This window comes from Octodon degus, unplaced genomic scaffold (genome assembly GCF_000260255.1).
Source record: "Octodon degus isolate 3935 unplaced genomic scaffold, OctDeg1.0 scaffold00073, whole genome shotgun sequence".
Lineage (NCBI taxonomy): Eukaryota > Metazoa > Chordata > Mammalia > Rodentia > Octodontidae > Octodon > Octodon degus.
The window spans coordinates 1,617,863-1,632,527 of record NW_004524649.1 but is presented as its reverse complement, the minus strand read 5'-3'; the positions used below and the strand labels follow the sequence as shown (position 1 = coordinate 1,632,527).

Below are 14,665 nucleotides of genomic sequence, written 5' to 3'. Positions count from 1 at the left end.
ACGCCACCTCCTCCGCCTCCTCCACCTCCCTCCCCCGGGCCGAGCCGCCGCCGCCGCCATGGACGATTCGGGCCTGATCCGCCGCCGGAGGCTGCAGGTGCGCGCGGCCCGGCCGGGGAGCGGGGCGGAGACGGGGTCGACGCCGGGGCGGGGCGCGGGGGGCGGGAGGCTCGCGCCAGGGTCCACGGGGCGCCGCCTCCCCAGCCTCGGGTGCCCCCCGCGGGCACCGCCTTGGCCAAACTAGGGACCCCGCCCCTCGGTGCCGCCGGGGTCCGGCGCCGCTGGATGAAGGAGCCCAGGGCGCGCGGCCGCCGAAGGGGACGCAGGAGCGCGGGCCACAGCCCTTGCCTATCGGGCACCTCGCCAGTGTGCGGTGACCAGGGCCAAGCAAAGTTACAGCCCCAGGGCTCTCGCCCCTGGGGACCCCCAGCGCCATAAACATGTTTGCGCCGGCAGCTTCGCCCGAAGCCACCCCGGAGCGCTTCCCCTGGCAGGGACCCCTGCGCTCCCTCCGAGCTCCAGGGCGACCACCAGGACACTACCTGATTGGCTGGGCACCCAGATAGCACAGCATCCTTCATTTGACCCCTTCCACTACAACCCCCACCCACGCGATCCTCAGGTCCATCCCAGCTTGTAGGTGGGCGGGAGCGATTTTTAGCTCCTTGCAACCTGGAAAATGCTGGTCTCGCGGCCGCGCCTGCGCAGGAAGCGTGGGTCCACTGCGCGGAGTGGGATATTGAGGGTGTAGGGAAAGAAAGGGAAGGTGGGGAACAATCCACTCGTCCAGGAGGGCGGGGATTCTGCGGCTGGGAAGTGTCCCCTGCTCCCAATTTGGGCAGCGCCTCTGAAGGGTTGTGCACACTACACTGACCTCAGAAAGGGGACCGACCAAGGTTTCGTCCCCAAATCTGCTAAGGGCCCGTGCCTGCTGAGCTTCGTTGGAGATGAGCTCTTCCCTTGCTGCTCAAGAGTTAAGAAGACGCCCCATGTGGGCCCAGATTCACGCTATACCTTCAACTTACCTGGGGTCCAGCTCCAGGCTTCCTTAGTTCACTGTTTCCGAGGTTAGAGAGGAGGGGGAGCTGATTAGCCAGTGCAGCAGGAAAAACAAAGGTCAGATGGCAGAAAGGACTTCCCAGGCATTCCGATGACGCTAAGACCAGACTTAGGTTGGAAAGCTCATTTGGTTTCATACAGAGCCCATCTGGCCCGATTTTGGCACCTAGGCCTCTCCGGAAGTCCTCCCCAAATTCCCTTCTTACAGAGTTGGGCTAGGAGAATGGGATCTGAGAGGAAGGACGAGCTGCAAAAAGTTAGACCAAACGCTGCAGCACCCTGAATGGGTACGCGCCGTCGGGTCCCCCACGCCCACCCAGAGAGGGAGGAGCGGGGCCTGCCGCTGTCTCCGCCCTCTCAATTGGCTCCGGCACTGGCCCATTGGTTCAGTGCCACGCAGAACCTCAGTCTCCCTCGCAGGACCCCACCTCCAGCCCAGCAACCATCACCACCACCACCACCACCCATCCTCCCAACCCCGCAGTACTTGGCCAGGGGACCGGCGCCTAGGGCTCCTTCCGACAGAGTTAACCCCTCCGGTGCCTGGATACATCCCATGCACTGGCTCCCGTCTTAGGAAATATCCCTGGAGGGTCCCCTTGGGGTTTCCAGTGTGTGGAAACAGCGTCCCGAGAGCGTGAGGAACCTTTCCTCCGCGCCATCCATCTGCTAATGTAGTGCAGAAGAGAGCCCGACTCTGGAGCTGGGGTTGGAGGTGGTGCCTATCTGCAGGGCGCCAAGGATCTCAACATCTGCAGCTCTTCTTTTCTTCTTCGACTCTTGAGTGCTCGGATACGCCACCGCAGAAGCTGAGTCCGAGGACTTCTTGGGTGGTAGAGACCCCTTCCCCCCAGCCCTTCTGCTCACCTTCCAAGGTCCACTTAACCCGAGTCTGGAGCCCTGGGATTCGTGACTGGAAAGTCCAGGTCTTGATTTTGTCTGGGCCTTTGCGAGGCTGCTGGAGCCGGGTCTCTGGGTTCCAGCAGCGACTCCTTTAGGCAATCGTGCAAAGACAGAGAGAAAACCTGGTCTGGATTACTGGTCACTCGTGGCTCGGAAGGCCTCCGTTCACCTTTGACCAGGCCACAGGTCTGTGCTTTGTACACAGGAGTGAGGGAATCCTTTGGCCATGCACCGTCATGCTGCATTACTACCCATTGTCATTCCTGTTCTGATGATTTAGTAGTTTTTTTTTGGCAAGGTTTCACCATGTAGTCCAGGCTGACCTGGAACTCACTATGGAGGCCAGGCTGGCTTTGAACTTGCAGTGATCCGAAGCTTCCTAAGTGCTGGGCTAACAGGCCTGTACCATCACACCTAGCTTGTCTCAGGCTGTGGACAGAACTGGCTGGAAGGTTCTGTGGAGACACAACCTTCTCCCATTGCTCTCCTTGGAAACTTCTGAGACCCTGTAACTGCTGATCTCTGCTGACTTTCTTAGCACTCCACAAACAGAAAATCTTTAAATGTGGAGGCATGCTTTTAAGGCTGACAATTATTACACTGTCGTTACCAGACAAAGGCCACTTGACCCACTGGAGCCACTTCAATCTGTCTTGACTTTCCCTAACTCTCTGGTCCCCGACTCCTCAAATCTAGCTGAGGATGGGGTGGCTCTGGCAGGTATGAAGGGAGTCATTCATTGACACACGCGCATGTATATTCCAACCTTCCATGCCTGGGATACTAAGCTCCTTCCTGCTGCCAAGACTTTACCCTTCAACTCCCTCTGTCTAGAAAGCTGTTTCCATACCATGGCTACCTCATCCTCCTGCAGCCCCCTTAGAGCCATGCCCAGAGACTCTGACTCTCTGTCCCCACCCAGCCCTTCTCCATCACAGCACCTGCTTTGTTTCTTCATAACACTCATGTTTAACATTAGCTCTTTCACTTCTACGTTAACTCAATCGGTGCATGTTTGCCCCTTTAAATGCTTGCCCCAAAGGGCAGGTTTGTTTGTTTGTTTGTTTGTTTGTTTTGTGGAACCAGGGATTGAACTCAGGCCCTTGCACTTGCCAGGCAAGCGCTTATTCTACTGAGAATTTTTTTCTTTTTTGTTTTTTGTCAGTACATCATTTACTTGACTATAATTTCCAAGTTGTAACAATAATTACAACTAGGTTAATATTTCACAAGATTTTAATGTCTGATAAGACCCGAGTATTGGTTAATTTCCATCTAAAATATCAATGCAGCTTTTATCAATGAAAATGCTTTATTCAAATACTTTATTCATCAAATATTGAAATACTTCATTCATTACCTAAAACAAATGAATTATTTTGAGTTTGAAGTAAAGAAAAAGGCCATGTTACAATATGAGCGGAACTAACTCGGGAGGTTGAGACAGGAGGATCGCTGAGAGTTCGAGACTGGCTTGGGGACTACAAAAGGAGCACAAGTCCAGCCCAAACTCAACAGCAAGGCCCTGTCTCAAAAAGAAAGAAAAAAAGAAAAGAAAAAGAGAAAGAGAAAGAAAGAACAAAACAGAACAGAACTAGTTTTCATTTAGTGGGAGCTGACATCAATATGTACTTTCGAATCCAACACCTGTCCCATGTGGCAAGCTTTCCAGCTGCGGGGTCTCCCAGGCCAAACCCTGTGCTGCCCTTGCTGCTCTTGCTTTGCTTTCCCCTTTCCTCTCTCGTTCTGCCTTCAGTCTTTTTCTCTGTCTCTGGTTCATCCATTCTGGGGACTGTCCATTCTGATCTAGAAGAATCATTTTGTTTCTCTTTATCTCAGTCTCCATTTTCACGTCATCTAAGTCTTTTTCGTCATTATTCGCCATGCATTCCATTTTCTCTTGATGCTGTTTGGGTACCACAACAGTTGCTATCTCCTGAATATCTTTCATTAAAACATCACAGTCTCCTTTGAGAATACTTTCAAGTCTGTTGAGCTCCTTTGGGGCATTCTTTTTTCTCTTTTCAGCACACATTTTTCCTTTCCACTTACTCCATAAACTTTTAGCCATGTTTTATCTGAGAAACGCTAGAGCATGCTCACGGCCAAGACCCACTGGACAAGTATTTTTGTTTGCCTTTTCACGGTTCACTGGACAGGATGTGGCATACCAGAGGTGCTCCAGAAATATATTTTCAAATAGACTTCTGGCTCTCTGGGCTTGGTTGGCTTATGCCTGTAGTCCCAACACTGGGGAGGCTGAGCGAAGAGGCCCACCATGAGTTCAAGGCTAGCCGGGGCTACATAGCGAGTCTGAGGTCAAGAGGGGCTACATAGCAAGAACCTGTCTCAAAAAAAAAAAAAAAAAAAAAAAAGAAAGAAAAAGAAAAAAGAAAAAAGAAAAAAAAAGCCTCCTGGTTCATTTGTACATATATGCAAATGAGGAAGCCAACTCATTAGCCTGTGGGCCCCTTCAGAGTACTTGATCCGTGTTGGTCCCTGGGGATCAACGCATGGCCAAAGTGAAGGTGACCCTGCTGATTTGGGACCATCCCCCATCGCCTCCGATTCTCAAGCGAGCAAGGTGGCTTTATGGGAAGCGATTACGGGCGCATGCTGATCTTCATTCTTCTCTCCATTTCCCTTTCAGAAGGATTTGCCACTACCCCGAAAAAGCAGCAGGTGAGCTAGCGGACGGCTGCTTGGGGTGGGCTCCGGGTGGTGCGAACAAACGCGCAGCAGCGCCCCCTCCCGGCGGCTGGGCTGCAGGGCGCGCGCTCCCCTCCTCTCCCTCCCCTCCCTTCTGGGTCCCCTCCCTCCCTGGCCGCTGCGGCTGCAGCCTCCGCCCCGCGCTCGCTCCCCGCGCTCGCTCCCCGCGTCGCCGCACCTGCCACCATGTCGCCGCCGCCGGGTCATGTCTGACTCGCTCTGGACCGCGCTTTCCAATTTCTCGATGCCCTCCTTCCCTGGCGGCAGCATGTTCCGTCGCACCAAGAGGTAGACCCGGGCCCAACTCCGATCCCCTAACCCTGCCCCTGCCCCCTCCCCGGGTGCTGCAGCAGGGCGGGGCCAGGATGCTTCCTGCGGTCGGGGTCGCGCGTGGACTCCCGCAAGGGCCAGGGCCCGAGGGTAGGGTGCGCGCGGGAAGGGGCGCCGCGTGGGGGGCACGGACGCCAAGCGGGGCTGCGGCGCCTTTGTCTGGGCGCTGCGGGTTCGGCGGCCCGGCCCAGAGGGGTGGGGGCCCGGCACCCTCGGAACAATAGCCGCAGCCCCCACGCTGGTGTCCAGGGCGCCGATCTGCTCCGTCACTGAGGTCGGGGAGGGAAGGGGCCGCAGTGCTGGGGGCTCCACTTCAGGAGCTGGGATCTGGCGAGCCCAAGGAAAAAGGTGGGCTTTTTGATGGCACCGACCTCCCCATGAACACAGCCTTACACTGAAAATAGTGGCACACAGCGTCGCATGGGACATGATGTCACATACACACACACACACACACACACACACACACCCCAGCCCTAGTGGCCCAGATACGCTGGCAGGCGCCTTGCACACCCAGCACTGCAGCCCGCTGCACGGTGGCCACGGGTCACAGCATTGCACACCCTGATTTGGGAACCAGCACTGCGTCTGGCTGAACTGTCACCACAGACACAGCTGTGCCATCCAAGTGCACACCATCAGTGTCAAGACACAGATGTGCTACTTAGGTGTTTAATCTGCGGTGTTGTACAGGCAGCAGAATAAACAAGAAACAGGCGAAGTCACACCTGATCATACACTGGGGAATCAGACATGGCTGCCCTCTCAGATCTGTCCAGGGTCACAGGGTTTAATGTCGCCCACAGACATGGGACCAGGTCTTCACACACTCAGTATGCTGCACGACACAGACCCACAGAGCAAAAATCATGCGTCATGAACATGCCACAGCACACGTAGTCAGGGACAAATCAAGCTCTGCACTGTCATACAAACATGCAAGTTGTGTAGCACACACCATCACCTTTGGATGCAGCCAGTGTCACACCGTAGACATCATGTTTGAACACACACCCTGCATGTCACTCTCAGGCCCAAGGACACGGATCTGGATCCCAAAGAGGAGGGGTCACCATGGCTCTGACACCAAGTGATCCTGCTCCACCGGGACACACATCGTCTACACTGGGGGCATCTTCCATGCAGGCTGTATGTGTGCCCCTTTCATACACAGCACGGTGAGGCCTCCTCTTCCACTCAGTCCTCGTGAGGTGCTTCCCAGCTCGCGTGGCTGAAAAGAGAACGAGGATCTGAGAGGGGAGGGTGACTCTTAGGCCGAGGAACTCACTGGGCCGCGGCCTGCTTGGTTTTCCTGCAGCTGCCGCACCAGTAACCGGAAAAGCCTCATCCTGACCAGCACTTCACCCACGCTTCCCCGACCCCATTCGCCGCTTCCGGGCCACTTGGGTGAGACAGTTGGGGCAGTAAATGAAGGTGTGGGCCAGGTTTGGGAGGCAGGGCTAAAACAAGGGGTGTGGCATGGGGGGGGCAGGAAGAGATAACCTGGATTGGACAGGGAAGATGTCACACACATGTGGGTGTGGTCAATAAGTAGAGGCTCAGAGGATCTGGATTGGATGGGCCAGGGCAGGGAGGAGGAGCCATAGGTGAAGGGCGGGCCCAGAGCCAAATGGGCGTGGCCTACCAAAATGTGGACTGGACCCAAGTAAGACTGCAGCTGGCCTGATGGAATTACCCTCCAACCTAGACCTAAAGCATCCTCTTTCCACTACAGGTAGCAGTCCCCTGGACAGCCCCCGCAACTTCTCCCCCAATACCCCTGCCCACTTCTCCTTTGCCTCTTCCCGAAGGTGAGTCACTCCCCGAGGGACCAGAGCTCTGTCTGGATCCTCCTCACCCATGGTCTGGGCGGCCATCTGTGCTAATTGCACCCGAGCTGGGACCTGAAGGGCCTGAGAGTAGCCCGTTCGTCCCCGCGGGGAAGAGATCCCAGACTTCAGGGCGGGACCTATAGCAAAGCAGGACTAGTCGCTGGCGGGCGGGGCCTTCTTTGCAGCTGAGAGAAGGCGCGTGCGCTCTGGGCTCGGGGTCTCTCGCCGGCCTCCTGTGCCCAGCCAGGCGTTTCCATAGCAACAGGACAGGGTAGCAGAGAGGAGAGGCGCAAGCGCAGGCAGCACGAAGCCCATCCAGGACGGTCCCTAAGGTGGTGGTGGGGGGGTGGCCAGAGCTATTTCTCAAGGTCCCAAGAGGAGGACTCTCAGGTTTCCTTGGAGGTTTTCTGAGTGCTCCTGGAATACCCGTCCAGGAATTTTTTTGGGGGTGGGCTTTGATGAAATTGGAGTAGGCAGAGAGGTACTCTACTCTAGTTTTGAGAAACTTCCTGGGCTTATTGCTGGGGTGGGCATAAGAATGAACACTCTTCATTCTAAAAATGGTGTTTAAACATCTGCTATGTTCTAGGAGCTGGGAATTCGGGGTGTCATGCACCCCGGCACCCCGTTTCTACCTGCTGCGTGGGCTGGGAGAGACAGGGCAGAGAATGGAATAGTGAGGGCTCCGGTGTTGCAGGGCCAAGGAGACAGACGACAGTCCCTGCGGAGGGACGAGCGAGGGTCCTTGCAAGCGTGGGATTTAGCTGAGGGGAAAGGGAGCTGTAGCCTGGCTCTAGGGTTTGTCCTGCTGTTTCCTCTGTGTGGTAAAAGAGCCAAGCCAGGACATGCTGGGCAGGAGGTAATAGGGTGTGTGTCTGCAAGGATGTGTGAGCGTGTGATATCGTGAGTGTGTCCCTGGGCACGTGCATCGGTGTGCATGAACCTGTGTGTGTCTGCAGATTTGTAAACGCGTGTGTGACTGAGACACCGTGGGCGTCTTTGTGTTCGTGTGACTGTGTGGCCTCGTGGGAGTTTGAATGTGTGACAGCAAGCAAGAGTCCTGAATGTGCGGCATGTGTGAGCTGGCGTGCGGGGGTATGTGTGCGTGCGTGTGTGAGCGCGACATCTGCATCCACGTGTGTGAGTTTTCCTTCTGAGCGGGCATCTCTGCGTGTTGGGTGAGTGAAGTCTGGAAGTGTGTGACTGCCAGTCTGTGGCTGTGACCACACTGCATACTCACAGAGGTGTTGTGGCTGTGAGGGTGTGTGCCCAGCGAGTGCTGATACAGGAAAGTGTGAAAGAGGATATCTTAGAGGAGGGGTCTTTCTTCTTAGGAAAGATCCTAGGGTTGGGGGCACTACTGGGGTCCCTGGGAGTGTCTTCCTTGGGTGGCTTCTCCAGTCCCTCAGGGCCCCTCTGAGGGCTTGAGTTAGGAGGGCACAGGAGTCTTGACCTTCCTCCAAGACCCTTTTGCTGGCCTGAAAGGTGACCTTTCTCCTTCTGGAGTTACAGCATAGTTACAGCATAGTGCTGTAACTCCCCACACCCTGCCCCAGGGCCATCCATGGCTGGTGACTTATCTCAGGCCCCAAGAAATGGTGGGAGCAGGATGGCCCTGCAGGCACTGAGTTTTGGGCTGGGTTCCAGGGCTGATGGACGCCGCTGGTCTCTGGCCTCACTCCCCTCCTCCGGCTATGGCACCAACACACCCAGCTCTACTGTCTCGGTGAGTGTGATAGGTGGGATGATGGCTGGGTAGGCAGGGATTGTGGGGGGTGTGCTTGAGGAGAGAACAGGCACCCACATGTCCCCACAAAAGCCCTGACTTCTGCCCTCAACATGTCTTCTTGGGCGTCCTGCTCATTTCCAGCTTGACAAAGGATGATGTTGTGGTCAGTGAGTCCAGCCCCTTGCCCACGTGTGTGCAGCAGGCCAGGGCCAGGTGGTGGGCTTTGCCTGGAGTCCATTTCCTCACCCTGTGAACCAGTGACAAGCTCTCCATCTGACCCCTTCTCTGCCCTCCTCTCTGGTTCCTACTTCCCTCCAGCAAGCAGGGATCGGGTGACTGTCACAGGGTGGGGTGACAGAGCTCAGCCACAAGGGGTCATTGAGAAAGGCTTCCTAGAGGTTGCACTGAAGCCAAGTCACAGGGACATCATGGAGTTGACAGGTGGAAGAGAAAGAAAAAGGGCTTGGGGTGGAGGAACAAAGGGCAGAAATCATTGAAGGACCCAGAAATCTTGCTGCACTTGAAGTTGAAAGTTGACTTGTGTGGCTAGAGCTTTGTGTGGGGGTGGGGTAAGGGTAGCACCGGGACCTGGTGGCTGGACCATGGAGGACCTATGGAATGACTGGACCTCACTTGGTTTTGTTTTTGTCTTGGTTTGGTTTTTCTCTTCTGAGATGGGATCTTGCTATGTAGCCCAGGATGGCCTTGAACCCTCAGCAATCCTTCTGCCTCGGCCTCCTGAATGCGGAGGTTGTATAGGCCTACATCACTATGCTCTACTACTTTATATTAATTTATATACAAATTTCAATAATTGTGATTTTGGGGGCCAGGGAGATGGCTTAGTAGAATAAGTGCTTCCCTGGCAAGCACAAGGACCTGAGTTCAATCCCCGGTTTTGAAAAAAAAAATTGTGATTTTGTAAGACATAGATAATGTACACTGAATTTTTTTTTGGTACCGGGAATTGAACTCAGGACCGGGGCCAGGGAGATAGCTCAGTAGAATAAGTGCTTGCCTGGCAAGCACAAGAGTCTGAGTTCAAACCCTAGTTCTGCCAAAAACAAAACAAAACAAAACAAAACAAAACAAAACAAAAAAACCCAAAAAACCTCAGGACTTTGCACTTGCCAGGTAGGCACTGTGCTGCTGAGCTATCTCCCCTGCACAATGTGCACTGAATTTTATGTGAGACAGTTGAAGTAGCACACACCTGCAATCAAAGCTACTCTGGAGGCTGAGGCAGGAGGATTGCAAATTCAAGGCCAGCCGAGAACAATGAGACCGCTTCAAAAAATATAAAATAAAATGGGATGGGGTGGAGCTCAGAGATACAGAGTTTGCCTAGTGTCCTTGGGGCTCTGGATGCAACCCTTAGAACTGAAGAGAGAGAGAGAGAGAGAGAGAGAGAGAGAGAGAGAGAGAGAGTGTTCCGGCAGGGCTGGTATGGCAGGTGGTACCAGGGATTGAACCATGGTTTCTGCACCACGGTTTCTGCACTTTGCTTAAGCTTACCTAAGCAGGCACTTTAGACCACTGAGCCCTGAATTTGAGACAAGGTCTCACTATGCATTTCAGGCTGGTCTTGAGCTTACTTTATAGCTCAGGCTGGTTTTGAATTCACATTGATCCTCCTGTTTTAGCCTCCTGAGTGCTGGGATTACAGGCATGCACCACCATGCCCAGTCACTGATGTTATATTTATTTATTTATTTATTTATTTATTTATTTGTGTGTGTGTGTGTGTGGCCAGCTCAGCCCACCAGGGGGTGGGGCTGGCTGGCATGTGGTGCTGGGGGATTGAACCGCGGTCCTTGTGCTTTGCCATGCTTGCTCCAGGTAGGTGCTTTAGACCACTGAGACATCTCATCAGCCCCCTGATGTTATATTTAAAAAGATCATCCTGGCCCAGTGTAATGGCACATGCCTATAATCCCAGCGCTCAAGCGGCTGAGGCAGGAAGAGTGCTGCAAGTTCAAGGCCAGCCGGGGGTACATAGCAAGACCCTGTCTCACAAAACCAAACCAAACAAATAATAAAGTAAAAAGATCATTCTGATTACAGGCAGTATCATGTGGATGTCAGTGTCCATGCTGCTGATGGCAGGTCTGTGTCTGTCCTAATGTGCCAGACCTGGTCACCCAGGGTCCAACCAGAGCCAAGGCTCTGTCCTTGAGGAGTAGACAGCAATAAAGGTGTAGCATGTCAGGAGATGAAGCAGGAAGACTCACCAGGATGACACAGGAGAAGTTGGGCACCCTGAGGTGGGCCTGGTTCCCCGGTTACTTGGGAGGCTGAGGCAGGATGATCACAAGTTTGTGGGAAGCCTGGGTAACTTAGCAAGATTATGTCTCAAGTTTCTTTTAAAAAAGAAGAAGCTGGAAAAGGAGAGAAAGGACAGAGGGAAGGAAGAAAGGGAGGAAGGAAGGAAGGAAGGAAGGAAGGAAGGAAGGAAGGAAGGAAGGAAGGCAGGCAGACAGGCAGGCAGAGAAGACGGTGGAGGAGCACCTATGCCCCCAGCAGGGCTGATGCAGGCAGAGAGACAGCCAGTGCAAAGGCCTCGAGGCAGGAGGCTGCCTTGCCCCAGGGTGCACCAGAAGGCCAGGGTGCAGAGCAATCAAGACAGAGTGGAAGCAGGTGACAGCAGAGTCATAAGGCAGGATTTGTGGGAGGGCCAGGAGAGAGGACTTCTACTGTTTACCCCAGGTAAGGTGGGAGCTGTGGATGGTTCCGCACAGAGGGAGCAAGTTGCCTCCAGTTTGTGGCTCCTCTGGCCACATCCATGTTCCTGTCACGGTCCCCATCTGTGGCCTGTCCTATCTGCCCATAGGGCCAGGAGTCCCACCCAGACCCCTAAACCACGAGGCCAGGACCCTGAGGCCCAGATGGTGGCTCTGCCTGGTGGTGCACCCTCCCTCAGCTCGGGCCCAAAGTCCCTGATGGCCGCGGGGGCTCTGACCTGCCCCGCCTGCCCCCCAGTCCTCCTGCTCCTCCCAGGAGCGCCTGCACCAGCTGCCCTACCAGCCCACGGTGGACGAGCTGCACTTCCTGTCCAAACACTTTGGCAGCACCGAGAGCATCACGGATGAGGATGGAGGCCGGCGCTCCCCCGCCGTGCGCCCCCGCTCCAGGAGCCTCAGGTGGGCTGGGCCCGGGGCCACGTTGGGAAGGGGGCTTATTTTGTTTGGTTTAGTCGGGGTTTTTTTTGAGACAGGGTCCTACTACATAGTCCACAGTATCCTGTACTACACTATGTAGTTAGTGTAGGCTGGCTTTACACTCGTGATCCTCCTGCCTCAGCCTCCCAGTGTTGGGGTGACAGGCATGCGCCAACATTCCTGGCTGAGGTCTGAGGATTGTGGATGCCCTTGCATCCAGAGGCCAGCTCAGAGGCGGCCGCTGGACTGGACCGAATTCTCTCCTTGCAGCCCTGGCCGCTCCCCCTCCTCCTACGATAATGAGATCGTCATGATGAACCATGTGTACAAGGAGCGGTTCCCCAAGGTGAGGCTGGCGCCCCCTGGTGGCAGTACCGCGCGATGCAGCTCTTGGCGCCCCCTGGTGGCCAAGGAGAGCAGCACAGCCTTCGAGTCCTCCCAGGCTGGGCAATCCAGGCCCTCCTCGGTTCTTCCAGGCCACCGCGCAGATGGAGGAGAAACTGCGCGACTTCGCCCGCGCCTATGAGCCTGACAGCGTGCTGCCGCTGGCCGACGGTGTGCTGAGCTTCATCCACCACCAGATCATCGAGCTGGCCCGGGACTGCCTGACCAAGTCCCGTGACGGGCTCATCACCACTGTGTACTTCTATGAGCTGCAGGAGAACCTGGAGAAGCTGCTACAGGACGTAAGTGCCAAGGTGCTGCATCTGCACCCCAAAGGAGGTCTAGCCCTGCCCCAGACAGAGGCTCCTACTACTGCCAGGCGTGGTGTGGAGCTGAGGATTGGCGGGGGACAAGACCGATGTGGTCCCTGGCTTAGGGCTGGGGGAGGCAAGGCTCTGACCTCCTTCTCCTTCAGCTCTTTACACAAATGCCCAGCACACAGTAGGTGCTCAATAGATGTTGGCTGAACGAATAGAGGGAAGTCAGGCGAGGTGGTGCATGTCTGCTGTCCCAGCACTAGGGAGGCTGAGCTAGGAGGATCACCATGAGTTTGAGGCCAGCCTGCTTCTGTAGGGAAACCTTGTTTCAAAAACAAGGGGGCTGGTGAGATGGCTCAGTGGTCTAAAGCACCTACTTAGAACAAGCTTAGCAAAGCACAGGGACCGTGGTTCAATCCCCCAGCACCACATGCCAGCCAGCCCCGCCCCCTGGTGGGCTGAGCTGGCCACACACACACACACACACACACACACACACACATAAATAAATAAATACATTTTTAAAAAACAACAAGGAGAGGAGAGATGGCTCAGTAGAATAAGTGTTTCTCTGGCAAGTGCAAGGGCCTGAGTTCAATCCCCGTTCCGAAAATAAATAAATAAATAAATAAGTGAGTGAAATAAATAATGTCCTTTTCAAGGCAGTGGTCATGGGCACTTACCGTGTGCTGGGCCCTGAGAACACAAGATGTCCTTGCCTGGAGAGGCCTGGGAAACATGGGCATCAAGGATCTGGAGCTATCTGTGGACACTTAGGACTGCTGAACAGAGGGACCAGGTTCCTCGGTGGAATGTCAGAGTTCTTTTGTGAAGTCCATCGAGGTCTTCCTGGGCATCTCACAGTGACACTAGGGCAGTGAGGACAAGCCAGAGAGACTGCTGGAGAGAACTGCGCTGAGTGGTGGGCATAGCGAGTGCAGAGGTCTCGCGGTAGGAAGAGAGCACCTGCCCTGCGGCTCGGGAGCCACAAGGTGGTGCTGTTGAGAGCAGGTGGAGCCAGAACTAGTGCAGGGGCCAGTGTGGGGCTTTGGGATCTGGGCTCAGCCCAGTCCTGTGGGTTAGCCGGTTAGTGTTGTGTTGAGCTGTGGTGTCACATCTGGGTTTCAGTCTGTATTCTGCCATTAGGAGCACAGGATTCAGAGTGCAGACTCCAGATGGTCAGGGTTTGCATGTCTTCCTGTGCAGCCTTTGGCATGCTATGAAACCCTTCTGTACCTGGGTTCTTTAAGAATGGGATTCAGGGCTGGTGAGATGGCTCAGTGGTCTAAAGCACCTACTTAGAACAAGCTCAGCAAAGCACAGGGACCGCGGTTCAATCCCCCAGCACCACATGCCAGCCAGCCCGCCCCCTGGTGGGCTGAGCTGCCCCCCCACACACAAATAAAAAAAAAAAAAAAGAATGGGATTCAGTGGTGAGCATTGTGGTGCACACTTGTAATCCCAGAACTTGCAAGGTTGAGGCAGGAGCATCATCACAACTTTGAGGCCAGCCTAGGCTACACAGTGAATTCAAGGCTAGCGTGAAGTGTGTAGTGAGACCGTGCCTCAAAAGGGACAGACAGAGACAGAGACAGAGACAGAAACAGACACACACACACACACACACACACACACATGCACATACTCACACACACACACACACAGAGGCAGAGAGAGAGAAGATTCTGCTAGGTGTGGTGATGCACAACTATAATACAATCCAAGCTCTGGAGACTGAGGCAGGAGGATCTCTGTGAATTCAATGCTTATCTGGACATATGACAAAAGCCCATCTCAAAGAAACAAACAAACAAACAAACAAACACAGAACTGAAGCCAGGTTGACTTTGAATTTGCTTCAGTCCTCCTTCCTCAGCCTTCCCAGTGCTGGGCTTACCAATGTGCACCACCACACCTGGCTAGGGCTGTTTTAAAGATAAATTAAATGGAGGGCCTGTGAGATAGCTCAGCAGACTAAGTGCCTGCATAGGCAAGCGCAGGGACTGGAGTTTGATCGCGCCAGGTGATCGGGTGCGCTGAGCCGGCCACCAAGTCTAGGCGTGGGGGTGCACGTCTGTAATTCCAGCACTGGGGAGGCTGAAAACAAGAGGATCACTATGAGTCCAAGCTGCATAGTGAGACCCTGTACCAAATACATTAAAAAGAAAAAAAAGAAAGATAAATTGAACTGGTGACATTTATAAGGCTGTGTTTGCTACAACCCTTCTTCTTTTTTTTTTTTTT

General features: G+C 54.5%; 1 protein-coding gene and 1 pseudogene across 1 annotated transcript in view; one reads left to right on the top strand and one right to left on the bottom strand.

Moving 5' to 3' along the window:
* Window positions 1-3,583: 3,583 nt before the first annotated feature.
* Window positions 3,584-4,033, bottom strand: LOC101583917 (annotated as a pseudogene).
* A 743-nt stretch (window positions 4,034-4,776) lies between these two features.
* The window catches only part of Mast1 (microtubule associated serine/threonine kinase 1), a 32,450-nt gene continuing 22,561 nt past the window's right edge, over window positions 4,777-14,665 (top strand). The window contains exons 1-7 of the mRNA XM_004635554.1: window positions 4,777-4,959; window positions 6,320-6,408; window positions 6,737-6,812; window positions 8,481-8,559; window positions 11,542-11,702; window positions 11,991-12,066; window positions 12,197-12,406. Coding sequence (XP_004635611.1) covers window positions 4,877-4,959; window positions 6,320-6,408; window positions 6,737-6,812; window positions 8,481-8,559; window positions 11,542-11,702; window positions 11,991-12,066; window positions 12,197-12,406 — 774 coding nt within the window. The 5' untranslated portion in view covers window positions 4,777-4,876. The remainder of the gene's footprint in view (window positions 4,960-6,319; window positions 6,409-6,736; window positions 6,813-8,480; window positions 8,560-11,541; window positions 11,703-11,990; window positions 12,067-12,196; window positions 12,407-14,665) is intronic.